This window comes from Ictidomys tridecemlineatus, chromosome 3 (assembly GCF_052094955.1).
Source record: "Ictidomys tridecemlineatus isolate mIctTri1 chromosome 3, mIctTri1.hap1, whole genome shotgun sequence".
Classification (NCBI taxonomy): domain Eukaryota; kingdom Metazoa; phylum Chordata; class Mammalia; order Rodentia; family Sciuridae; genus Ictidomys; species Ictidomys tridecemlineatus.
Window position 1 is genome coordinate 57,172,218 of NC_135479.1, and position 27,019 is coordinate 57,199,236.

At 39.2% G+C, this 27,019-nt stretch overlaps 1 protein-coding gene across 4 annotated transcripts in view; it reads right to left on the reverse strand.

Annotated features, from left to right (window-relative positions):
* The window catches only part of LOC144376174 (heparan sulfate glucosamine 3-O-sulfotransferase 3A1), a 96,484-nt gene that overhangs the window by 22,368 nt on the left and 47,097 nt on the right, over nucleotides 1–27,019 (reverse strand). Inside the window, exon 2 of one of the 4 annotated variants that reach the window (XM_078042912.1) lies at nucleotides 4,976–5,132. The exons of 2 other annotated variants lie outside the window; for them this stretch is intronic. In XM_078042912.1, coding sequence (XP_077899038.1) covers nucleotides 4,976–5,132 — 157 coding nt within the window. Of the gene's footprint in view, nucleotides 1–4,975; nucleotides 5,133–27,019 lie in introns of those variants that run through there. One more of the 4 variants, XM_078042914.1, reaches the window with a different exon arrangement.

Genomic DNA, 27,019 nt, shown 5'->3' on the forward strand with positions numbered 1-27,019 from the left:
AACCTCTTACATAGTCGGCTCTTACCCTTGTGCCTTGCCATCACAGTGAGGATATGTCTGGAACAGACTTCTGGAGGATGAAATACAAAGTTGAGTCACCCTTGTTATCCCAGCAAAAGCCTCCTTAGATCAGCCTTCAGCAGCTGAGTCCCCAGCCATGATCAGCAGAGCCATCTGGTTGACCCATAGCTGACTACATGAGAAACACCAGCTGAGATCCTAAGCGAGCCTGGATCAGCTAAGCCCTGCAGACTTGTACAATAAATAACTCTTGTGTGTCTCTAAGGTTTTGTGGTAATGTTATGGAACATAGTTTAGTTATAGATAACTGGTCTGCTGTATTTATATACAATGTAAGCTTACCAGAAGCATAGACAGATGCATACCAAGCTACTAACAATGGTTACCTCTAAGGAATGAAATCGTTAGCCACTGTTGTGTTTCCAAGCAGTGAACGTATTGATGCATCCTCAGACATAGAATAGCTACTACTTTTGGTTTTATCCATTTTATTTCCTTAACTTATTCTTAAAATGCCAAAAGAAAAAAAAAAAAACTAGAAGAGAAAAACAAGTCAATCCTGATAACTGCCTAGTACCCAAAGATTGTTTGAGTAGAAGTAGTTCTGAGATTGTTTATTGAGTGTTTTAGAATACATAGTTTTTCATTCTTGTCTACAATGCTGATAGTGAAAGTGTCCCTTCATCTCTATATTGCCCATTTTTTCTTTTGCAAAAATGCAAGTCACCCCTATTGTGGGTGGTGAGCCACCAAGTTCATGATTGTGTCTATTATGAATAGGGAAGGCCCTAGTATAAGAGAGTGTTTAAAATACCTGAAACACTGAGCAAAAGTCTTACAACTGAGAGTGCTTAGGATAGTGATCATGACGATGATGGTGATAATGGCAATGATGATGATGATGAAGGTAACAATGATTTTAGCCAATGAATAGCAGATCACCATAAGATCTATCAAATTCCTCTAGGTTGTTCTAGTTTGGCCTTCCAGATGATTAAAATAGTTCAGTTACTTTACAAATAACTATATACTGAGGTGTATGGTTATTTCATTCATTCATGCCAATGGTCTGAGAGAAGATATGGCTACTGTTCAAACTTCACCAAGTTCAGGAAAAAAATGTAATTGCAAATTATTGTTGATTTCAATTGGTTCAGTCACCCTACGTTAAATTTCAACAAATACTTTTAACTGCCTGCAAGGCACTTAGAATAATGGTAGGCATCTAAAATATCAGAGAATTGTCTTCTGGCATGAAGCACAGATTTGTTAGAGTAGAATGGAAAAATCACAAGCAAATTGGTCAGGTTTGAGGACCAGGAGTATCTAGTTCCATCTTCTAATAACTGTGTGACCCATGGTATCTTAATTTCTCCATATCTAACTCTCAAAAGCCATTGAATGGAAATAATGAAGGTACTTTTGCTATAGAAGTCAAGTTTGGATATTTGCTACCAGCTCCCTATCTTTACCCTGAAATTATTAAAATGCCTGGGAAAGAAACATGGAGACTTGGTAGGCTGGTGGAATTGACACTCTATATTTTTAAACCAGGAAATTTTAACTCACTACTAGCTTTCTTTTCTCCAGTATGTTTTTATTTTCTGTCTGCTTGAGTAATAATATAAACAAGATCAGATATACTTTATTTTGAGCCGTTCCATTATCAGCCAATCCTCTTAAATCTATGGTATGTTGGAGAGGAAACAGATCTGTAGAAGTTATGTCACACATTCACATATTGGGAGACGCTGGTGAGGAAACATAAAGTAACTTGTCATTGTTATACCGACCAAATAGGTATAAAAATCTTGGGCACTAACTTTCAGGCCACGGCAACCTCTAAAATATTTCCCATCCATGTATGTCTATCAAACCAATTCATTCTGATTCCAGTTGACAATGCTGATGAATATGCAAATGTTTCCATCGAGAGTTTTTAGAAGATTGCTTACTTATAAGACAACCAGTAACTATATCCCTATGCGTCACGTTTGATTAGCATTTGCTATGACGACCTCAAACTTTCCAACCCAAAACACTTCATGTGCATCATTCCAAATTCTTCATCATTTGTGAAGATTCTATTGGGCTTTTCTGGTCCCTCAGTCACCCCTACATGGCAACAGCTATCTGAGGTGTTAGACCTCCTGCTTCTTAGTTTTAGCTCACAACTTGCCTCTTGGCTGGGTAGGTCAAGACTACATTAAAAATCTCTCCATTTTGTGTTCTGCTTTCAGATTCTTTGCTAATAGCCTATTTCTTTAGAGGGGCACAAAAACTGCCTGAGATTCTCTGCCCCAGTAAGCAGGATGTTCTCTGCTTTCAGATGTCTCAGCCCTTCCCAAATATAGTCTTGATCTTGGGAAAAGAGGTAATTAGCCTGATGGGGAATAAACAGCCATTTCAGCAGTTTTCTCCCTACTGGGTATTGAAGTAATAAAGGCCCAGGCAGGTCAGAAAGAAGTTGAGTGCTGTTGAGTCTCAATGCCCCACTAAGCTCAAACATCAGCTACTGGCACCCGAAGCTCATTAGTTCTAACCCAACACAGCTAATCACCCAGAGTGATGAATCAGCTTTCATGGACACTTAGTGAGGCATTCATTAACGTTTTCACCTCAAAGTGCCCTGTGTGGCCTTGCGAACCTGAGTTCCACAAGTTGACATAAACTTGAAGAAAGAGTAGGTCATCAAGCACTATAAATAAGGGAACATGGGGCTTACTTTGTGAGGTCCTCATAAAGATGCAAATTGCTCTTATGTATTTCTCTTGGAAGAACTGAGCCTATCATTACAGGTGATGTCTCTCCCTTCTTGGTAACCCCAGAACTGGGAGAAGCATTTTGAGATCTGTGCACACCCCTGTCCAGGTTTCTCAACTTTGGTACTGTTGACATTAGTTGTGGGTCTGTCTTCGTGCATGGTGGGATTTGAGAACATCTCTGCATTTACCCGGTAGATGCCAAAAGCATCCTCCCTTCCCCAATTTCCCTTTCAGGATGTTACAAGAACCAAAAATATCTCCAGATATGGCCAAATATCTCCTGCCCCCTGGTTGAGAACCACTGCTTTAGAAGATTGCAACCAATATTAAAAAAAAAAAAAAAAAAAAGAATAAAATAAGATATAAAATATCAGACAACACACTGTAAGAGTAAATACTGTTCCATATACATGGTTTTTGTATGTATTTGTGTATTCATATAAATAATGTGGATGATGTAAAAAAAACTAACTTAAAGCACTGATAAGAGTATCTTGACTCTCAAAAAAAAAAAACTATTATTTATCTATGCTAAGAGATGGATTTTGTTTTCCACTTAGAAACTTTCCTTTGTCGTCAGTAATATATTTCATACATTATGTTTTTTTTTAAATTCAATATGCATTTCATCTAAGTCTATGAGTAATTATTATTATCATTATTTTTACCTTACTGAGACAAGTTTGAAAATAGTTTTTAAGATGTACTGATCTCACTGAACACTATGGCACATATCTGTGATCCCAGTCACACTTGCCCCAAGAAGACTGAAGTGGGAAGATCAAAGTTTAAGGTCTGCTTGGGAAATGTAGCAAGACCCTGTCTAAAAACAAAGATGAAAAGGGATGGGACTGTGCTCAATGGTAACTGCCCCTGAGTTAAATCCTCAGTACCATCCTTCCCCAGCAAAAGTATTGATTTTATGAATTTTATTTTTCCTTTATTATTACTTTTTACTTGTGGTCAGAGTTTAAGCTTAATACTATTTAAATTTTCTGGAAAATCTTTTACATTTTCCTGTGACTAAATATATAAGTGTTTTATAAACATCTGAAAAGGTGGCTAGTTAAAATAGGAAGCTTTCTGATAGCTACTTATTAAAATCTAGTGTGTTTTTACAGTTCCATATGTTTATTCACACTGTTTCAGTTATTCTGGCAAAGATTCAAATGGGTGTATTAGAATTATCCACCCGAACTATATTTTCAAAAATCTCTGCCTGCTATATGTATTATATGCATATCAGTTTCCTGGTTTTGATGTTTTACTATAGTTACACAAGATGGTGACATTGTGGGAGGCTGGGTGAAAGGCAGACAGAATTATTTTTACATTTATTTGCAATCATGTAAATCTGCAGTTATGTCAAATAAATAAGTAAAAAAAAACCCATAAAATAAAAAACTGTATTTCTGAGAGCATCAAAACTTCACATATTTTGAGGTTCAATGATCATATCATCTAGCACATTCAGGTTCATGAATATTAAGCTACAAACTCTGTGCTAGATTGATAAAAATGATTCTATTTCATTTAAAGTATTTTACCTTAAATTATAAATAGTCTGATGTTAATTGGACCCATCTTACTTAATTTTTATTTTCTTTCTTTTTATCTATTTGAGTGTGTACACACACACAAATCTGGAAAGTCAGTTTTAGCCATCCTTACATTTTTAGATTTTACTGTATAGTGTTTTGATATGTCTGATATAAAATAATTCTCACATCTGTTTAATTCCCTTTGTGTTATATAATTTTAGTTCATTCCTCTTTATTTGGGTGGCTTCATGTTCTTTACACTAACCATTTGGATAGCTAAAAATTGTTAAGCCATAAATATTTCCCTTTAAAACTACAAATCTTAGGCTAATGTTTTCGGAAATTTGGGAGAGGCATCCAGTGCCTATTTCCTGCTTCTTCTTTGAGGCAACCCGTTTTTCTCATCTAATTGATCATAAGGGTTTTCCTGTGTGTTTGTTGTCCCCTTTATAACCTTAAATTGTTCTTTTTTTGGAATCAAGATACTTTGGGTCCATTTTTCATTATTTTCGTATGGTATTCAGTTAATCTTTTACAATTGCAGGCTGTAAAATTGCTTGAAAGCACAAATTGGCTATTTTCTCAACATTTCTCCCACTTTACACTGAAACCCTATAACACAGAGGAACAGAAAAGACGGACACTCACACTGCTTCCACCAATGGGTTCTGTTCTTTCAAATGACGGATTCTTATGTTTGATCACGTTTCTCCTTGCCAACCACAAAGGGCACCCGGAGGTGAATCTATATTTATACGTATTTAGGGCTGAAAGGTACTGTGCTTTTCTGAGTTCCTCGGGAAATCTGTCAGGGGAGAGGAAGGGAGAAGAGAATGGCTACCTTTGGTCTGTGATTTCCGTCGTCCAATTAAAAGTCCAATATCCCAGAAGGAGGAGTTAGAGTGTGAGTGAGAGCAGGACCTCAGGTAGGCTGCACTAAGCATCCAACTGTCCCTGACATGATCCCCTTGGAGGGTCCAAGATTAGTGCTACAGCCCCAAACTGGCCATCTACAGGTCTGGGTGATGCTTCTTCATCCTGGACACTTGGTGTCTCCCCAGGGTGTCCTGGGGTCTGTCCTTGGTCACTGGGTTGCAGCATACCCATGCTCTACCCTGGTGTCTGAGCTCCTGAAAGTGAGCTTTCCCTTCATGGTTCTTGACTTGCTTGCCCATCCTCAATCAAAACGTCCCTGCATCGTATCTTAGAGAGGTTAACAAAACTTTTGGTAGGTGGATGGTGACTGGTCTTATTCCAATATTGAGAGTATTTTTTTTTTCTTGTTGCCGCTGTTTCCGTGACTATTATTCTGGGACTTTAGGAGAAGAGACCTATTCATATTACCATATTAAAGTAGGATGTGTCTTTTATTGTTATGGTTTTTTTTTTTTTTTTTTTTTATATTATCTAGTGGGTGCATGCTATGGTATGTCCCTAAGTGTTCAGGGGCTGAAGTCTTGGTTCTCAGTTTGATGGAAACCTCTATTATTATTATTTTTTTAATTTTTTCATCTTTCCACATTTTTTTTAAACTTTTTTTTTTAATTTTTTTTTTAAAGAGAGAGTGAGAGAGGAGAGAGAGAGAGAGAATTTTTAATATTTATTTTTTTTTTAGTTCTCAGCGGACACAACATCTTTGTTGGTATGTGGTGCTGAGGATCAAACCCGGGCCGCACGCATGCCAGGCGAGCGCGCTACCGCTTGAGCCACATCCCCAGCCCATCTTTCCACATTTTTAAAATTGTCTTGATGTGTTATAATTTGGCGGAACCTTTAAGAAGTGGGTCCCAATGAAAGGTATAGAGGTCAAGTGGGCTCCATCCTCCTGACTGGATTAGCATTGGTCTGCTGGTGTGAGAGTGGTTGATTCTTACAGGAGTGAGTTGTTCAAAGCAAGGCCATGCCACAAACTTGACTTCTGCAACTTCTGCCTGGGGCTATTTTACTTTGTGTTTCTCTGCCATGTTGTGAAGCAACCAGAGAGCCCTTGCCAGGGTGACAGCCCTGCTATTTGAACCCTCTACCATCAGAATTGTGAGCCAAATCAGCCTCCTTGTTCTGATCCAGCCTTGGGTATTTTGTTACAGCAACACAAACCAGACTAAGACCGTGCATGACTGATTTTTCGTTTCCTTGAGAAAGAAAAGGAAAACAAAAAGTCTCTGTACCTGAGGATACCAGACAGATGGGGATGAAGCAAGTGACGGGTAGTTGTGAAAGTTGTTTCCTAGGGTGACTTTCAGGGCTGCTTGCTGCACACTGTGTTTCTGCTTTAGCAGTATTCCAAGGACAGGGGAACTTACTGCCAGAGATCTCCTGCAAAACTGTAGTGCCAGCCCCAAATAGCCTACCCTGTTTCCACTCCTGCAGCCACAAGAGCGGAGGCTGTCTGATGGTTAAGAAGCAGCAAGCCCAGGGCAGAAACCAGATAGGCTGGGTCTGTGCCTACCTTCGGCTCCTCACGTTCATCCTTATAAATTGATTATTTTTTTCTCTCTCCTGTCTGGGCTTTAAAGACCCAGAACAGAGCCCTGCTGCCTCCACAAAAGGATACTTTAGAGAAAGAGGAGGGAGGGAATGGAGCATGAAGAGAAAAAAAAAAAAAAAAAAAGAGAGGAGAGAGATAAAATGCTCAAGGGACATAGAGTTGATTCTGTCTAATTATACTTTTTAAATTCCCCTAATTGCTCTGTTTAATTATTGATGTGGAAAGAGTTTCCTTTTAGGGAGGAAGCTGATCAAGAGCCCTCAGGACCCAGCAGACAGACATCACCTGCTTTGGGTTTGGTAATTAAGACATTATCAGTCACCCCGGGAATGGGGCAGAACCCTGGTGAGGAGTGGCGCTCCTAGCTCCAACTGCCACCAGCAAAGAGACAGCTCGCCACACAGTGCCAAAGAGTGCAGGCAGAGTTTTTGAAAATGCATCTAAAATAAGTGTGCAGCCGAGCCGTCTCTATGAAGGGTGACTGACCAGCAGAAATGGAAACAAATTCTGCTGCAATGGATTCCCATCCTGCTCACTGATTTTTCTTCCTTTCATGAACAAAGGTTTGTTCATGAACACCCCACTCTTCTGTAGCGGATCTGGTTTTGCAGGTTACAGCTCCCTCTCCTTATCTGTAATGGTTTAAGAACTTCAAGTCAAAAAGGCCTAATGATTTGTGTCAATAAATGCTGTTTTTTTTTTTTTAAAAAATGTATCATTGAACTACAACGCATGGCGCAAACAGCACTAACCATTTTCTCATTTTCTTACCTGACATCTATCAGCACTCCTTCCTCTTGGCCCCCTGGAAAAGGCAGTGCCTCCTGGGGTGACCCGAGAGCAGATACCATGATGCATGTGATTGGGATAGGATATAGCAATTGGAATGACTAGACTGACCTACTAGATTCTGATGTAGGATTCAGTTCAGTGGGGATCGCACAATCAAGGAAATCATAACCCAACATGAGCAACAAATTGTCTCTTTATCTGCAAAATGTGGAAGCGGGATGCATGATGTCCAAAGTCCCTTCTACATCCATCTAACAGTCTAGGTTTATAGTCAAGAAATAAAAATTCTGATAGACAATAAAAAGGTGGGAAATATGTCAGACACAGAGGTGCACCAGCAACTCAGATGCCATCCAGCTTTGAAAGTGGAGTTAGCTGACAGGTGTCAGCTGTTACAGCCATTAGTCTCCAACTCAACACATGCTCTCCTCCAGGTAGATCTGGATCAATGACAGAACAAAGTGGTGGTACCCAGACTTTAGCATAGTACTGAGACTCCTGGCATGAGCTATCTTTACTCCAGAGTGCCTCACCAGGCAGAAAGAGACTGTTAAGAATCCAAGAGTTTTGCCCAAAGCACCTTGCTTCCCTTCTCCTTTATAGATGGGCCTCCCTCCAAACACCTTCTGTACCTCTAGCTCCATCTCCGATCTACTTCCCAGAAAACTCAAACAGTGGAATACCATGAGTTGCAAACAAAGAGAAATACAACCCAGAGAGGGTGTCCTGAATCTCATACCAGGGGGACTGGAGAATGTAAAGTCATGAAGGGAGTGGCATTTGAATTTACCTTTGAGAATCAGTGGGAAGTTTAAGAGGTAGAAAAAGAGAAATCGGGGCTTTTCATCAGATGGGTGAACACATGCATCAAGGAACAATGATATAAAATTGCAGGATGTGAGGCCATGGGTAGAGAATGGAGTGGTGGGGGTGGACCAGGGAGTAAAGCTTGGAAATATGGGAGCCAATATAAACAGCTGTCATAAATGCCTCATATATACGCTCCTATTGGCTTGTAGACTCTGATAAAGGAAAATGGTAGCCCTTGGAGAATAATGAGCTACCCAAAGCAATAAAATATGGAGAATTCCATAGCATAGTACTTTTGACAGCCCTCAAAAAAAGATATTTTACTTCTATGTAGGTGGTTTCCTTGAACAAATAGCACCTGCTATTTGTTAGGGAAGAGAATGAATTGCTTGTCCCATGGTACAGTAAAATCAATCATATTATAACATCAATCTATCATGTAAAATTCACTCTCCAGGCTCACATTTTAAGGAAAGAAATTTGAAGTCTACTTCTCCAGGACAGAAAAAAGACCCGCTCATGGGGTCCTGGAATAATTTCCTTAATACCAGATTCTAACAATAAGGAAGATTTCTTTTTATAAATAAAGATTTGCATTGATTACAAAAACAAACAAACAAAAATAATGCATTCCCCCAACTGTGCCAAGAACAGAGTCCTATGAGGTTTATTTGATAAATGTCACCAATTGTTTTAATATGGGAAAAACTGTATGACAAATCCCATTTGACTTCTCACTGTGAACCCTGGAAACACCCCTTAAAAGTCAACTTTGTTGAATCAATTTCCCATTCATATTTGATCATGCAATCCTCCTATTTTTGTAACTTCTATGAGCACTATGGAAATAACATATGGAATATCTTTTGTGGATTGACTTTGAGGAATTCAATGGCCTTTCATATCAAAATTTGATAGTAGTAAAAACACAAACAACAAAAAAAGAATTGCCTTCTAGTTTCACAAAGCTTCATCTCTTATTTTTAAACTTCCTACATCTAGACCCAAGAATAAAGGTAGGACTTTTTTCCCAATCAGGTATCAGGAGGGTTCTTCCAAGCATCAATCAGTGGCGATTCCTGTTAACAGCAGGACCTGAGAGTATTCAATTGGCTGTTCTGAAAAGAAAAACTCACAATTGGCAACACACTTTTGAATGTATGAATAAGATATTCAGGTCTTAGGGTTTGCTGAACTGCCAAACAATTGTCTGTGGAAAGAGTTTCTAGAGTGCAAAATTAAGGCACATTTATATAAAGTCATCTTACAGTTTGTGACTACTATGCAATAATATTCATGTGTTCATTTTTAAGTTTTAGTGGTGGAGTTACAATTGTCCCTTACTAAAATGATTACTAAACCATTCAAACCTATTCAACATAGCTAGAGAAAAAAAATGCAAGCCAATGAGTTTTGCATTCAAACTAAACTGAACACAACCCTAGAAGTTCCATGGAAAAGTCTGAGACTCACCTGATGGGCTAAGAGGGCGGTTAAAAAGATGGGTGCTAAATACTTTACCCATTCAGTCAGTAGTAGTTCTATTATATGTTCAGAGTTGGCAACAGATTGTTCTTTAAAGAATGAGCTCTACAGTGGAAACCACAACTGTAATTGACCTAGGGGTCTCTCTATCTAGTTAGGTACACACTACACATACACAGAGTGTTAAATCAGCCAAGTCATCAGAAAAAAAAAAAAAGGTAAGCCTACAGGCTTGATATCTGCAAGAAATGCTTTATTTTTCATTTCTCTGAACAAATACAACAAAGTTCCCCAAATACTCTCCTGCTCAGACATACCCAATCCCATCTGAAATCTAGTTCTTATTTTTAGCTTTGAATAAACAGGAAATTGCAGGGCTCAGTGCCTCCAATCATTTTTAAATATAAAGGATGTCTATAAATAGGTCCAAAAAAGGTGGCTACATAAGGTCATGGGTTAAATGATAAAAAAATCATAACAGAAATGACAACAAGGTAGCTCACACACGCTACCTCTAATCCTGACAAAAGCCGAATGCGGCAGGAATTATTATCTCCACTTTCCAGATGATGAAACTAAAGTAACTTGGGCACAGTTACCCAGATGACAAGGGGAGGTGGCAGAACCTGAAATCCAGACAGCCGACTTCAAAGACAGCACCGTGACCAAGGCAGAGGATCACACCAAAATTAAAAAATTGTGCATAAAAAAAAAATCTGTTAGGATATAGGACAAAATAGATTTTATCTCAATGCTTTTCAAGGATAAGCTCCCTTTGTGGGAGTTGGGAGAATGTGCTACCATGCAAACTTTAAATTTAATTATATTCCTGAATCGTAGCATTTCTCTGCTTAGTCCTCCCACTGGCCACAGTCAACATGATCCAGTCGGTCAAAGTGTAACAACTCAATCTCTCTGTGTCTGTGGCTTTTCATTCTGTGAGTGTGACACGTGAATACAAGGCAGGCATTGCCCCTCTTCTGTGTAGTGGTTTTAGGTCATTGACTCAATTCCCTCCTCTTTCCTCCTGAGATCATTTCAGGATGGGCCAGGGAGGGTCTTGATTGGTCTGCTATGTCTGAAAACAAACCCAATGGCTTTGACATCCTGACAAACACAATGGAGATGCTCTTGGGTGTTTCCATGTGGTCAGAGAATCCACCTAGTGCAAAAAGATAGCTACAAAAAAAAAAAAAAAAACCGAAAAAGGAAAGGAAAAAAAAAATCTGTCACAACTTCTCCTACATGAATTTCAAGCAAAGCATGAATTGAGTGTGTTCAGAGAGTCAGTGACCACTCATTAGACATGCTCAACAGTCAAGCCCTTGCTCTTCAAGATCAAGAACCCAGAGTGAGATTTTCATCAATGTTGCTTGTAGAGACAATTCCTATGTTTATTACCTCCCCTTCCATCCGAACAAAAGTTTGCAAATGGCGGCTATATTTGGGATGGGAGGGAAGCCTACAGGGTGACAATCCTAATCATATTCCAAATATCTGATGGAAAATAAATAGGTTGTGTCTCCTTTAAAAATGGTTCAGACAGAAAAGACCTCCTTGAATGTTATAAACTTGAATAGGAAAAATGTCCATTCTCCTTCCCCACCCCCACCTCGTTCTCAGCATCTTTGTTTGAACTGAGTCTCAAAAAAAAAAAAAACAAAAAAAAAAACATGTAAATCTTGGCCCAGACTAAGCAAATCACCTTAAAAAGGAAGGTTAGAGAACTGTTTATTATTTGAAATGTCTCTCTCCAGACCTTATTTTTGATAAATTGGCTTCAGCTTCATTACTTCATGATATATCTCCCTTGACATTTAATTATACTTACTCCAAACACATTAAGCGAATCAGTCTGAACAGCTTCTTATTAATATGCAAATTTCTCCTTTGAAAACCCATGAATCTGTGAAAAATCTCTTTAGGCTTCCATTAAACCCACTCAGGAAGTTGTATACCTCACACAGACACTTGCTTCATTCATGGACTCAATGATTCAGCATTTACTAATTGTCCGAGTTAACTATTCTGGCCACATCAAGGGGAGGTGGTAGGAAAGAGAGGGAGGACAGGGAACCAAATGGGATTCAGAAGCTGAACACTTAAAAGATGAATGATCAGAAGACCAGGCTTGAATTAGTGGCTGGTAATTAGAGTTGAAAACCAATCCGCTCTGCAAGCACAATCAGCCAGATGAGTTGAAGCAGCCCACTTGGAGTTGGAAAAGCCACAGACTCCTCACCGGTGATTCCTCCGGTAATTGCTGTTCAGGATGGAGAGGGGGGCTCCCGCTAAACTTGGACATGGGGTCTCCTGTGCTCATAAAGATCTTCCACGCTCTGTGCCCTTGCAAGGGCTGGCTGCACACAGGTTCCTTTACAATTGCACTTGCAAACTGACTGATGGTCATCAAACAACGTGAGAGAACACAAATAGCGTTATCTTAGTTAGCAAAGGAACACAGGGAAGACCTGGAGTTAGCCAAGAGGAAGCTCAGAGCTCAATTCCACCAAAAGTAGTTTTAAGGTTGACAAAGAGGAGAGAGAAGCAAGTTCTAAAGAGGAAGCCAAAGTCACAAAAATCAGAAACCAAAGACCAGCATTGCAGGAACAAGCTGAAGACCTGGTGAACAAGGAGAAGAGTTTTCCAAGAGAATCCAAGGGCTGATTCCAAGGGCCTCAGGATGAAAGTGAAACATGGTAGAAATCAATACAGCAAAGGAAAGTGGGTATTAGGAATTTACAAGAGAGTGAAGTATTCTTCAGTATCTGTTGACAGGACACCAAAGATGAGGGAAGACAACCATTCTCTATAATCCTATCAGATAGAAGTCTGAAACTGGGGACTTCTGGGAAAAGAAGATAAAAGCATCAAAAGCAGCATGTAGGAGTCAGATTTTTTTTCTTAATAATCTCTGTTGAATATTTTCCTATGAACTATTTGCAACTAAGCAAAATGATATTTCATACACATGACATGCATATGCTAAAATGTAAAGCATATACTATGTCACTGAAAATAACTTGCTATATCTCCTCTATTTCCATCATGACTCATCATTTCCACCTGCTATAGTATAAAGCATATATATATTTTATGTGTGCTCTACATAAAGCATGAGAGAATCCATCTCATACATGCACCTGATTTCTTGGTTAATCAGTAAATAGTCTTCTTGCCTGCTCTAGACATCAATCTCATTATTTCATTATTTTACCAAAAAAAAAAAAGAATAAATGAAAAGAAAGAAAGAAAGAAAGAAAGAAAGAAAAAAAGATCAATATTGCCTACTCCAAACTGTTCATAAGGATTAAATTGAATAGGATGGAGTTTGGTGGGGGTGGGGTCCTTTGTGAACTGTAAAAAGAATTCCATTATTACGCAGAGTAACATCTATACAAGTTGGGCTTTCTCATTTACACAGTAGCTTTATAGATGACCTCAAGTGCTGAACAGAAGTTTAACTGCTTAGAAAGGAAGAACTAATATTTAACAGGTATATGCTACAATCTGGATAGCGATTAAGGTGAGTTGTGGAAGTTACCTCACTTTATCCTTACAACAACCCTGAAGGAGCAAGAGAATTAAAAAATAAATAAATAAAAAATTTTTAAAAGCCACTGTCCTGAGTTCTGTCTGGAAGAAAAAATGCCTGGAACACAGACCCTGCTTTAAAATAATCCCCAAACCTTTAAAGTGAAAACAATAAAAAAATAAATAAAAATACCTAAAAATTCTCATAATCTGAAAAATAAGCTTACATATCTAGATGTATACATATATAACTACATATATATAATATATATACATATATGTACATACATATACACATACATATACTTTGCATGTGTGTATGTGTGTGTGTCATTTAACATGAGCCACATCACTGCTAATGAGTTTAAAACACATTATAAATCTAAAAAAAATAAATATGATAAATATAAACATAAACATAAGATAAATCTGATTGTATAAGGATAGAAAGATGTTACTTTCATGGAAACAAATTCCTGAAGCTCTGGGTGGGGTATATATATTGTTCAAACAGGATAAGAATGAATGAAACAGAAGACCAAACTAAAACAAACAAATACAATCTAAAGTGACATTTATTGTAGTCTAGGATCATGTACAAAGTTCTTTTCTTGTTTGCTTAAAACTTCTGCCTTATATTTAATGACATAAATTGGAAGAGTGTGGACTGAACATATTAAGGACTGAAAGTTCCAGAGCTTCTCTGAAAACATTTGTAATGATGTATTAAAGCAAGGTAGAGAAAGAAATTAGGGTGAACTCAAGAAAAATAGCCAGAAAAATATCTATTTTAGTAGCTTCTTTTTTTTCTCAACTCAGTGGACCCTGGAGCCATCACAGCCATTAAGGTATTTGGGGTTTTGATGTTGTTGTTTGTTTGTTTTTCATACAATAGCAATATGCAAGGTTTCTGTTTCTGGGCTGCACAGACAGAAGAGCACAAGAGGATGGGTGAATGCACAGATGTGGAAAGTCAGTGATTCAAGTTCAAATCCCATCTGTGCCACTGAGTAGCTGTGCTAACCTGAGACTTGTTTCTACACATGAAGTTAAAGTTACTGTATTGCTGATAGAATTAGAGTAGATACTACATTTAAAGTGCTTGAAATAAGGACTACAAAACACTCTTGGAGGATAGGATACCTTGGGTCACACTTTGCAATCCTTGGGGCTTTGAATGGACTCACCCATACAGTCAGTTCTGATCATTCCAACTAGTTATGTGTGTGGGCTCTCTCTTATCCATCGAGGAGGTCCATGGAACAGGGTAGAGGAGACTGTGGCTGCGGGGTCACTAATCAAGACCTCTAGAGACCAAGCGGGAAGCAGGTCTGATTTTATTGTGCAGCTACAATGTATATATACTCAGGAAGCAGCTAAGCAGATTACAGGCAGCCACCAATGCAATTTCTGGCCAACTGTCCCTGCAGCGACCAATCCAGGTTTGGGCTGTGGAGCAAGCGCAGAGATTGCAACACGAGGCCTCACTCTCAGGACTGGGTCTACAGGATAAGCAGTTTGCCGCTCGACATGCCTAGCACAGGGGAATGGTTTGCCACTCAGATGCCCTTAACGTATGCCATGTATGCAGTACTCCATGCACTTGTCCCCACACTTATGTTCTATAAAGCTACTGTGAACAACTAATATTGCAACTTGTGTACATTGAATACAGCAGGAGTAGGAGCCGTTTATTGTAGGACATGAGGGGTAGATATACATTCCACACAGCTTATCTTAATTAACATAAACTAGATACAGCAGTCAACCAATAAGGAATCTCTACACTTAATGGCTCGCTGGCATTACTTCACAAACCACTCCCTCTGGCAAAATGCCAGGCGCCATCTTGACTTGTTTACAGACCCTAACAGTATACATTATCAATTCATTAACACTGAGCCACGGCCAAAAACACTACAACACATGCCTTCAGGATGCTTATCTAACACATGCATTTTTTTCTTCTAGTGTTTAAAGAGATTCAAGGCTGAACTAGAATATTCTGCTTAAGGGCCAGTTTAACCTACTTAGTCTCAAGTTTTCAATTCTGAGGCTATTTCAATGAAATTGAAAGAGATACATTAAAGTAGATTGGAAATAATAATCTAGAGCTTATTAGGTATATCATTATAATATATTAGTTTATAATATAATTTTCTTCCTAATATCATTTAACTGTTACATAATTATATCATATATTATATACACTATTTAAAGTTTTTATAGGTGTTCCTCATCTGGGATAAAAGAACAAAATGGATTAAGCAGTGAAATTACCAACCAAAAGCATAAAAATATTTTAAAAAGTCACTAAGTATTTTTTTAAAAATAAGAAAAGCAATTTATGGCATTAAAGTTGAGCAAGAAAGCAGACTGTCACCTCTCCTGCAAACCTCAAGCAATTTACTTTTTCAACTCCATGCATACCCTCAAGTGACTATGAAAATGCTGCAAATATTGATCCTGGAATTGCAAATCTATTTTAATTTAACAGATAAATTTGCAAAAGCAAATCTGGGAATAATTGAGGTTAGACTATATTTGTTAGATGGAGGAATAAGAAAAAATGTAAAATTTAAAACTTGAAAAAATTGACCAAAGATATTATGGTAGGTTTCTTCTCCCAAATCAGTTTTCCTCTCTTATAAAAATGTGTGTAGGCTATAAACACACTCAACTCAATGACAAATGGCAAGTTGATATCATATGGCTTTCTTTTTTGCTAATGAGTAGCTTCTGGACTTTTCCTAGCCTACTGGCTATACTCTGGGCCATGAAAACAGGAAAAAGAGCAAATCCACACATTTCTTAATGAGATTCTCTCATTAAGCCCACAAACTGAAATATCAGCGATTTTTTTGTGTGTGTGTGACTCCAGAATCTTCACGGAATGACTTAGAGAACCATAGAATTATGCATTTCGCAGCTGCTAGGCAGAGAAGGATATTTTTCAGAACTCACAAGTCAAAGTCATACACTTGGGTTTGGTGATACTTCTATGGTTCAAGCAAGAAAAGTTATACTTCCAACCATTCTCATTTATTTTTTCCCAGAAGTTCAACTTTGGAGCCCAAACTATAAAGGAAGAATTTAGGTTTGAATTTCTCTTTTCACATGGATAAATCTGCCAGCTTTACCTATAATGTCAGTTCCAAAATAAATAAGCTCATACTACTTTGTAATATTTCCATTTGGAGACAAAAAGAGGTATATAAGTTGTTTTAAAAGAAAGGCTAGGACTAATTTTTAATGTACTGAAAGAACATGATTTTCTTTTATAGATGGGGAAATATGATTTTTCTTTGTTAATGTAAATCTTTTGTGTGTGTGTGTGTGTGTGTGTGTGTGTGTGTGTGTGCTCCATGAGACTAATGGCTACCAGCTTTTTGTACGCTGCCACCTAGATAACAAAGAGGATGCATAGACGCTCTGCATGATTCTAAAAACAGGAAGAGAAGTCTTTGGGAATTAAAACACATATTCCATAATATAAAGCAGGTCGAACTTGACCAATAACATTGCTAACTGTCCCCACCAGTGCTCCACACCCCAGAGTAAAAGAACTGGTCACTTACTATTGGCTTATTTGAATACACAAGAAATTTCTTGTCATCCAATCATGAAGCCAAGATAGATTTTCAGGGTTTGCAATCTGTGCCGTCATACAGACGCCACACTCAGGCCCCCATGTTAAGAAGGGCTCTGTCTTTAATTTAATGCCCTGACATTGCATTCTTAAATTCCTCCAATCTTTTTTTTAAAGGAGCCCTATATTTGCATATTGTGCTGGGCCACTCAAATTATTGCCCGGGTCCTACAAGGAGCTCATGAATGTCTGAGAAGGAGTTACATGAATTTGTGATTCTATGCTTCTCCCACCTGCACTAACTGATCTGATCTCATCTGTGAAGGACAGGACCTCCCCCTGGATCTAGGATGGCTCTCCTACACAGACGTGTGTGCTGTCAATTTTGTGCCTCTGGATCCATCCCTCTGCTCGGGTGGGCTGTGATCCAATCTCTCACGCACTACCAGAATCAAATGCGCTGGAATCACAACTTCAGCTCCCCTATGCACAGGCTGAGTTTATCTTTATTTAAAGAATGAGTTAACAGACAGGCAGGTTAGGAATACAACCTTTTCCAGCATAAACAGAGTGGCTTTCGCTGGCTCGAGCCGCATCACGCGGCATATTTTATGCCTATGTATTTTTATAAAGCAGCTAGAGAAATAAAGTGATCTTATATCATCTAAGAACAACAATCTAACTCTGTGTTTGGCAGCCTGCCCTGAAATCCTTCCCTTCACAGTTCTTCCATCTCTCTCTCTCAGACTCCCGGGGCAGCCTCCTGCCTGTCCCCATTACTTTGCACAAAGGTGAATAAATCAATGGGAAGCTCTTATTATCTTATTTTCTCTCTGTTCCTTCCTATTCTGTCCTCCCCATCTCGAATGGTTTGAGAGAAATTAATGTCTGTGTCTCCGGCAAATGTATTGCAACTATAATTCAGTTTTAAAACAAGCATACTAGCCGTGGCCAAACCTTGGGTAGAAGGTTCATTTTTCACATGAGTAATTGAATCCTTCCATTCAATTTTCTTCCAAGTATTGAAGGCAACTGATGCCGTGCTGCAAACTCTTATAAAATTTCTACCAGACACCAATCAGCAGAGGATAGAACTACCTCTGATACAGGGGAGGGAACAAGGGAAAGCAGATGACAGTGGCAAAGTATTTTTCTGTAGTTCACAGGTATGAGATTGTTCCAAGGCACTGAAGGTAATAAGAATTTTTGATGTCATCAGCCTCTATGTCATCATTATTTCTGTTAAATTTAAAATCTGGGATTAGGTGACAATACCACTGAATTTAACCGAGTTTTCAACTGATACAAGGAACAATATTTAGCAGACTGTTTTACCCTGCCAAGATTTTAGAAGGTGTTTTCTATCAAGAAATCTCTATCTGATTTACAGTTGTGTATTTTAAAAGGCACATCACATTTATAGTGTTTCTTCCATCCAAAAGAAGTGGTTCTTACTATTTAATGGTGATGGTTACATCCTACAACTGTGTTTCAGGGAACAAGGTTTACTGTGGTACTAGAAGGATAAGATACTCTGGGTTTCTACAAAGTGATTCAACTTTTTTTTTTCCCCCAGACAATTTTATTTTACAAATGATTGAAAAGACATGATTACTGTCTGGGCTCCAAAATTCATCCAAATTCACTATGAAAGTAGACTCACCATTCTGTAAGTCACTGAAGTTGCCTCTGGTTATTTTATTAATGGTAACATCGGCTTTCCCTGGAAGTTCATTCTGCTAACCCTGCTTACTCCTTAACTGTCTCTTCTTCCTATTTCTGGTCTTTATATGCCACCTTGGTAATGGGACTTGAAAACTAACCACCAGTAAAATAAAATGGAGTGTGAAATTTAAGAAACCAGGATCTACATCGGTGACCGCTCCTACAGAGCTAAGCACCACATCAAGGAATTCCAAAAGGGTAACTCCCCCAGCTCCATCATCTGAGCAGAAGGGAAGTTCATCCAAGGTCCACCGCTGAGAAATTCCCTGGGGTTTGATTTTGGTTTTCGTTTCTTTGCAGTGATTCTGGGCAACATCAGAGGATGTCCAAGCAGAAGACTCTATCTGAAGAGGGTCAGGGAAGAGTCTATGAAACAAAATCTGTCGGCATTCCCCAGGTTGAATGTTAGTTGCCGCTATAGAACGAAGCACCCCAAAACTCCATGCTTAATATAATACATGACATTTATGTGCTTATGATTCTGAAGCATAGGAAGGGGTGGCTAAGTGCTGCCCTGCTCCCTGTGATTGACATCACACACAAACACAGATAGGAGAGATTGCTCATCGACCTGGGGAGACAATCAACGAATGCAACCCTCAATGTTCTTCTGAACCCAGACTCTAGCACAGATGAGGATACTGAAGGTCACTTGGCAGAGTTAATGGTCCTGATCCATAATTTCACTCCACAGGTAAGAGGCGTTTGCCAGAGAACACCTTTTTCCTTAAACATCACTGTGTCATTGTTACTATATCCTCATTTCAAATTGATTTTGAGTTTCAAGTCTGTGCTATCACCAATCATCAATGTGTGAATCGAACAGCTAAACTTGTATAGGAATCTGATCATATGCAAATCCTCAGAATAGTCAAACAATCAAGCTGAAAGAGGACAAAATTCCCCTTTATTTATCTTACCTTTCTCAATTCAAAAGAGATCTTGGCTTCCAATATCAGGAAAAGGAACATGTCAGCCAAATTTCCATGGACAAAATAATATATGATTTTTCACTGAGATTCTAAAAATCCAAAGGATTCTCAGAATAATTATTATTTTGCACAATCTTTACCTTCTTCCCTGACTTTAAAAACTTACCACCAATCATGTAAGATGAGATTCCACTCTATAAGGTTCCCAACTTGCAATTGTAGAACTATAATGCTTTGGACCTTACTTAGTAAATAAAGTTAAGGTCTCTCCATAAAACATGGTTTATACTTGCAGGTCTAGACAGATTTATCCTTTGGAATTCCAATGAAAAGGTTAAGTATAAATGAAACATGTTTTTGTACAAGACAAAGTAAATTATTCCTTTTTAATTTCCAATTGACCTCTGATTATCAGGTTTTTATGACAGATCACAATGTCCTCAAGCAACAATCTATTATGTTCTAGTGTTATATGTGTCAGTAACTAACTGCAGGACATCGGGCAAGATAATTTTCCTTTTTCTGAATTTCCATTAAGGGGTTTAGGGTTGAATGTTAAAGGCACATTATGGCTTCAGTTAAAAGAAGGAGTAGAATATCATCTTCATCAACATTTATTATTGCAAAATATGCTGTAGGTCAAAAGTACTTTCATGTAATTATCTCCCTTGATTTAAATTTATAGGGTCCCTTACATCTTCAACATTGCAAGCCTTAGCAAATTCAAAATGCATGCTTAATTGATAAAAGATACTTTTAAAAAAAAATAGTTTGCCTTCAACAACGAGTTTCAAAATGCTCCTACAGTGGAGGAAATGTATTTCCTCTAATATCCGCATTACGTAGGAAGACCACACTTCATTTTCAAAATATTTTTCTAAACTTAATAAGTGTGACTTCCTACTGAACAGTCAGCTTTCCTGCACACATTTCTGCAGTTCACTGAGAGAAATTCAGTGTAGAAGGAGATCAGATTCCTACAGAAAAGGCATTGAATCTTTCTTCTTAGAAGATTATTTAAAAAGTATGAAATGGAAAGGGCGGTCTAGGGACCCCCACATTCTTATTGAAGCAGAGCAACTTCTTGTCAGTTTAGTTCATTTTTATTTTAGTGTAAAGTTTCCTTTGAACTTAGAGTTCTAAGGTCATCAAAAGTTTGAAAAACTACTGCTTCAGGGAGCGCATGTGGATTTGTAAATCCTGCTGTATCTATTTACATATTGCGATCTCCCTCCTGATACTATAAAAGAATTTTTTTTTCAAATGAAAACTATGATATAAGCCATCAGATTGACCTCATCTACCCCCAAAGGCCTCCTTTAAGGTTCTACCCTGTGGTTTGAATGAGTTTTGAATGGATGTCAAAGATTTCCTATCTCCTCTGCTAAAGAGGCTAAGAAGCCAAGCCAGGGGGGCGGAGGGGAGAAATCCCAGCCATAACATTTCAAAGGATTCTCAGATGTTAATTCTGACCCAAGTGCCAGAGTGATTCACTGGCGGGTGATGCAGAGTAATCTTACTTTGGACTTCTTAATCCATGTTCTATTAATGGATTTTAGCCACAGCGCCAAAGGTTAGGAATTAAAGACCCCATTTCCACCTCTTTTTATTAAATTATTCGAACCGCATCCTGGGTAATTCATCACTGTCTCGCTGGCTCTTGGTATGCATGTTGGGAATGGAAGGGCCCGTTTATATAATCACCGTCTCCATCTTCCAAACCTATCCTAAGAAAACAATCCCCGCGTCCAGTTTCTTTGAGATTTGAAAGGGTGATTCTTCCAATTCTACATCCTGAGCTGCAGGACAGTCAGTTCCAAGACGCTCTTGCCCCTTGAGAACTCTCTTTCTTTAGTAGAATCAAATCCCTTGCCTTCGTCTTGACAAGCTTCCATGTTGTTTGAGGTTGAGCCTTTGAACATCTTGGCCAGAGGAGCATCTGTTGGCTGTTTACACAGTGTTCATTCAGTGGACACAAATCCTGACTGGCCACTTGAAGTAAGGAAATGGAGGTCAAATACTTCACACAGACCCCCAAACCCTCCTGCACCTGTGAATGGTGTAGGCTTTCTCTGGTTTCTGTATATTTAATAAAGTACACCGAAGAAATGGATGCCTTGACTTCACTGGTAACTGTTCATGAACTCAACTGTGTGCACTGAAAAAATTGACACATCTAGGTCCTAACCCTCAATGTGACTGTATTTCATAGAGGCACTTAAAGGAGATAAGTAGGTTAGATGCAGACATAAAACTGGGGGCCTACTCTGGTGGAATTTATGTCCTCATAAGAAAAGAAAGAGACAACAGGAGCATGCCCACATAGGGGAAAGGCCATCTGATGGCACAGTAGAAAGATGGCCATCTGCAAATCAAGGCAAGAATGCAGGAAAGACCAATCTGCCAAGACCTTGACCTTGAACTTCCTGCCTCCAGAACTGTGATAAAATAAATTTCTTTTAAGCCAGTCCATCTATGGTACTGGTTATTAAGATACATATTTGGTTTTCCTCCTGTATCACTGCTCCAAAAACCCTAGAATCTCTGAAGTGGTCAGTGTCTTTTGCATGCTAATGAGATAACTCCTAACTGGGATTCCTGGACAGCCTTAGTTTGGAGACTAGTTGCCAGGGCAACCAATAAGATCCCAGGGCTGAACCTTTCCATGCCCCCAAAACACACTCTCCAGCCTGGAGGGGAGAGGGGCTGAAAGGTCAGTTGATCATCACTGGTCAATGATGTGATCAATCATAATGAAGACTATGGAAAGAAAAAAAGAAAGAGAGAGAGAGAGAGAGAGGGAGGGAGGGAGGGAGGGAGGGAGGAAGGAAGGAAGGAAGGAAGGAAGGAAGGAAGGAAGGAAGGAAGAATCCAGGGAGCTTCTAGTTAGCTCAAAACATGGAGGTGCTTGGAGAAAGCATGGAAACTTTCTATCCCTGTCATGAACTCAACTGTGTTCCCTGAAAATTGACACATGTAGGTCTGTGAATCTCTTCCATTTGGCTGTTCATTTATATCCTTTGGAACACCTTTTATAATACAGTTAAATAATAAGCAAGTGAAATACTTTTATAAAAAACAAGTAAAATGTTTCCAGGAGACAATGAATTGAATCCCAAAATAAAGGAGTAAAAAACCTCGATATATATAGCCAGCCATTTTTTGGTCAGAAGTAGAGGTGACAACCTACTAATTAAGACTGGAATCTGAATGGGTGACAGTCTTGTGGGACTGAGTTCTTAGCCTGTGGAATCTGATGGTATGAGTATGTACAGGTAGAAGAGTGTAAAACCTGAATGGGGTAGGAGGACACTCAGCTGGGATCTGCTGGAGGATCTAGTGTTTGGAGTGTTGTGCTGAGTGGTCTATGGGAATAGGAAAAGAACCATTTACCTGTCTAACACAGCCCAATAGTGCGTTACTGCACAGCTTAGATACCTGAAATTACCTGCAAGGGAAGTTTATAGGAGACATTAGGGCTGCTTTTTAAGTATCTGAAGATGGGGGCTCCTATAGGGAGAATCAGATTTGTTCTCTGTGCACCTAAAAATGAATGCAGAACTGCTTGGAAAATGTAAATAGAAAGAGTCTGGCACAATTATAAAATAAAATTTCCAACTGTTAAAGCTGCTCAAAGAAGAAGATGAATGGGATATATACCCAAAGGAAATAAGAACTCCTCACATAAGTAACCGTTTATCAGGATTTTGAAGCATCACATAGAATATCAGTCTACAATAGAAGATGATTTTAAGGTAATAAGAGTAAGATTAAGAAAACTTCTCATCAAGGACTATCTTTAAGTGGCTCCTAATCTTGGGAAAATTGCATAAAAGTTTCTTAATCTCAGTTTACAAAACATCTTTTGAAGCCCATGTAATTTTGTGAAAATCAAAAAAGAATGTATCAGTGTAGCACTATGAGTAGAAAGCATCATCATCATCATCATCACTATCACCACAATCACCATCATTACCACCACTATCATCACCATCATTACCACCACTATCATCACCATCACCATCATCATCATCATCATCATCATCATCATCATCACACTATATGTGGCATCCAATGACAATATCCCCAGAAGTGAAAAGATTTCCATACATATTAGACCTTACATGCATAAAATTAAAAATGTAGAAATAATATTTTTTTCTTAGTTTGGGTTTGCTTGAAATATACAAATATAAATATATGACCATTAAAAAGGGAATCATATAGAGTCATTAAAAACCCAACTCTGGAAGTTTGTGCTATCTCAGGAGAATAACCAAAAGCCCAAGGCAAGTTAGACAGAATTCTCTTTTCCAGGATGGGTGAGATGGCACTCAAACCAGTGCTAAGTGCAGAAAAGCACAGGTAGCACAAATTAGTCCTTCAGTTTTAAAGGTCTGGACACTTGACTCCTTTCCTGTGAGTCACTCTTTGAAGAAAGAGCTCTCTTTCCGGGAGCAGTTTTCCCTGCTTCTCATTTCTTTCCTTCATCACGGTTCAGGCCCTGTGCTGCCTGGTACAGCCCAGCCTCTTTGTGTGCTCAGTCTAGTTCACATTACTGTGGAGAAGTGATGTCAGAAGGCTGTGACTCAGGTGAGCCATAAGGAGCAGATGGCACCTCCGCAAATGCAGTGTGTCTCTCTCACATCCTGCTCCTCAGCACAAGAGTTAATTATTATAAATGAGATGGATAATAGGATGAGCAGAGATCCAGGTTTTCCAAGGGGATCTGCAAAGCAGCATCCTCCAGAAAGAAATGCATCCACAACTCCAAACAACACAAAGGCACCCTGATTGGTTATTGTTTGGGAACATGGTGCTGCTCCCTCCACTGCGGGTGATTGTCTTAATCTGATTAATGAAACAATGATGCTAATGGGGGTGTTCAGCTTGCTGCATCCTGTGGCCGACCCAAGTGGGACAATTCCCTCTAGAGCATCAATTCTCAGTGCCCTTGTCAGATAATTGGTTATGAAAAGACGGATGCATGTGGCAATCTCGGGTGAAGGAGGCTGATGTATGTGCTGTTAATGATTGAAATAATCAGTTTGGTCATAACTGGCATGTGTGTTTGTCAAGTGGCAAGCTGGAGGAGAGCATTAGCATTCCTCAGGCACTCTGCCTTTATCACCAGGCTGGTGTCTGACAACTACCAAAGATCACCCATGAATAAATACAGGGTCTTACCCAGACATAATTAAACTGCCAATGCAGATACACCTAAATAAAATTGATATCTTAATGACACCAGATAGGGCCCCGAATAATGAAAGTCGTGCCAGAGGGACACGGCACAATGAATGGAGAGATCAGCGCTCACTCCCTGAACAACTCCTGGCAGAATTTGCTGGTTATCAAAGTAGAGCATTTATTTCTGGCTTTTTCTCTTCCCTTAGGATGCCCTCACCATCTGAGAAGCTTCCCTTAGTCCTTCCAAGCTGTACTTGGGAGCTAAGTGTCTCTATGCCTAGGAGAGGAATTTTTGTCAGTTGGCACATTGAACTGGGCTCCTGGGATTGTGGTCCTGGGTGTCCTGTGACCTCCGAAGTAACACAATGGAGTTTGGGACATGGATGAGTATAGGCCTTGAACCAAGACTGCAATACCTCTCCCAATGCATCCATGGAAGAAACCGCTGTTGCTCATGTCCCTGTCTAGATAGAGCATCGAGCACAATACTCAAAAACTAGCAGGTGAGTGTGTAACTCCAGTCTCACTGTCGTGGGGACTGCTTGAGGGTGGGAGTACCTATGTGCATTTTCACTGCTTCTTACCACCAGGCATGCCTCTCCACTTTCCCATGATTACCAGGCAGATGCTCTCCTCACCAAGATGTTGCGTGTTCTCATTTTCTGGTCCTTTATCTTTATATGTCACCCTTAGAAAAAAAACCAAATCTGTCTCCTGGACTTCGTGACTGCCCGCTCTGATTTCCAAGGTCCTGCTGTAGATTTTCCCTGCTGAATTTTCTATGGAAAGTACACCCCCAGTCCTTTTCAACCTTTTACCTGTGCCCTTTACCCAAATCTGATCACTTGTAGACTTCAGTTTTTCACACGGACAAGAACTTGGACAAGGTCACCCTTTCTCAAACCATGTTCTCTAGAACACCAGGCTTCCCTCTCCAGGAAAAGTAGTAGATGCTTAAAAAGTATTTGAGAATGAATGGAAATACATGAGCCATAATCCTCTGATTTTTTTTAATCATCCGTATGAAACCCCAAGATTATATTGTATGCAACAATAAACAGGCTCATTTAACCATCATTTAACCACAGGATTCGTGTTTTGCATGTTTCCTAGGTACCCCTCTCAAAACACATATTAGACTTAGTGACTACCACATTTCCTTCTGGTTATTAAGTTTTATGACCACATCTCTTACACAGAGACCAAACTCTCACTCCCATCCATCTCAGGGGAAGAAAAAGAGTCTTCAACTTGGTCCTTGCCCAACCCTAGCATCTAGCACTCTTTCTTCTTTTTTTTTAAGTCCTATGACCATAAAAAGTATCTATTTGGTCTTTATGACCCTGTTCTTGGCATTCAGTCCCTAGAACCCTGAGATTTTCTGGAGGAATAAAAGTGTCTTTTGTATGCACTGCCTTGTGGCTAAGTACTCTTGAACAGCTTCAGAGTGGGGTCTGATTGCCAGAAGACCAACTCATGTATTCTGGTTTGGATATGAAGGATTCCCCAAAGACTGGTGAGTTGAAGGGCTGGTCCCCAGTGCAGTAGTGTTCAGAGGTGAGGGTATTTGGGAAATGACTGGATTGTGAGTGCTCTGACTTTATTAGTGGATTAACCTATTGATGGCTTTGTAGCAGATGGCATTACTAGGAGGTGGTGGACACCACAGAAAGTGGGACCTCACTAAAGGGGGTGGGTCCTTGGAAGTCTGCCCTTGGAAACTGTATTTTGTCCTTGATCTTTTTTCTCCCTCATTTTTTTCTTGAAACCAGCCAACTATGGGCCAAAACCCTGAGCAAAAATAAATCTTTCCTCTTTTAAGTTGTTTATGTCAGATATTTTGGTCATAGTGATGAAAAACTGTTTAATACAGCATGATTGGAGAGCTGGATTTTTGATCACCACCTCCAATCCATGCAGAGGAGAGAGGGGCTAGAGATTGAGTCAAACCTCAAAAGCCAAAGATCCCGTAAATCATTCCTACATAATGAAACCTCCATTTATGAAAGCCCTAAGCTAAGGTTCAGAGATCTTCTGTATGGGTGGACTTCAAGGTGCTTGGAGGATGGTGTACCCCCTAGAAGTTGTAGAAGCTTCCCTTCCACTAGGCCTTATTCTAAGCACCTCTTCCATTTGGCTGGTCCTGT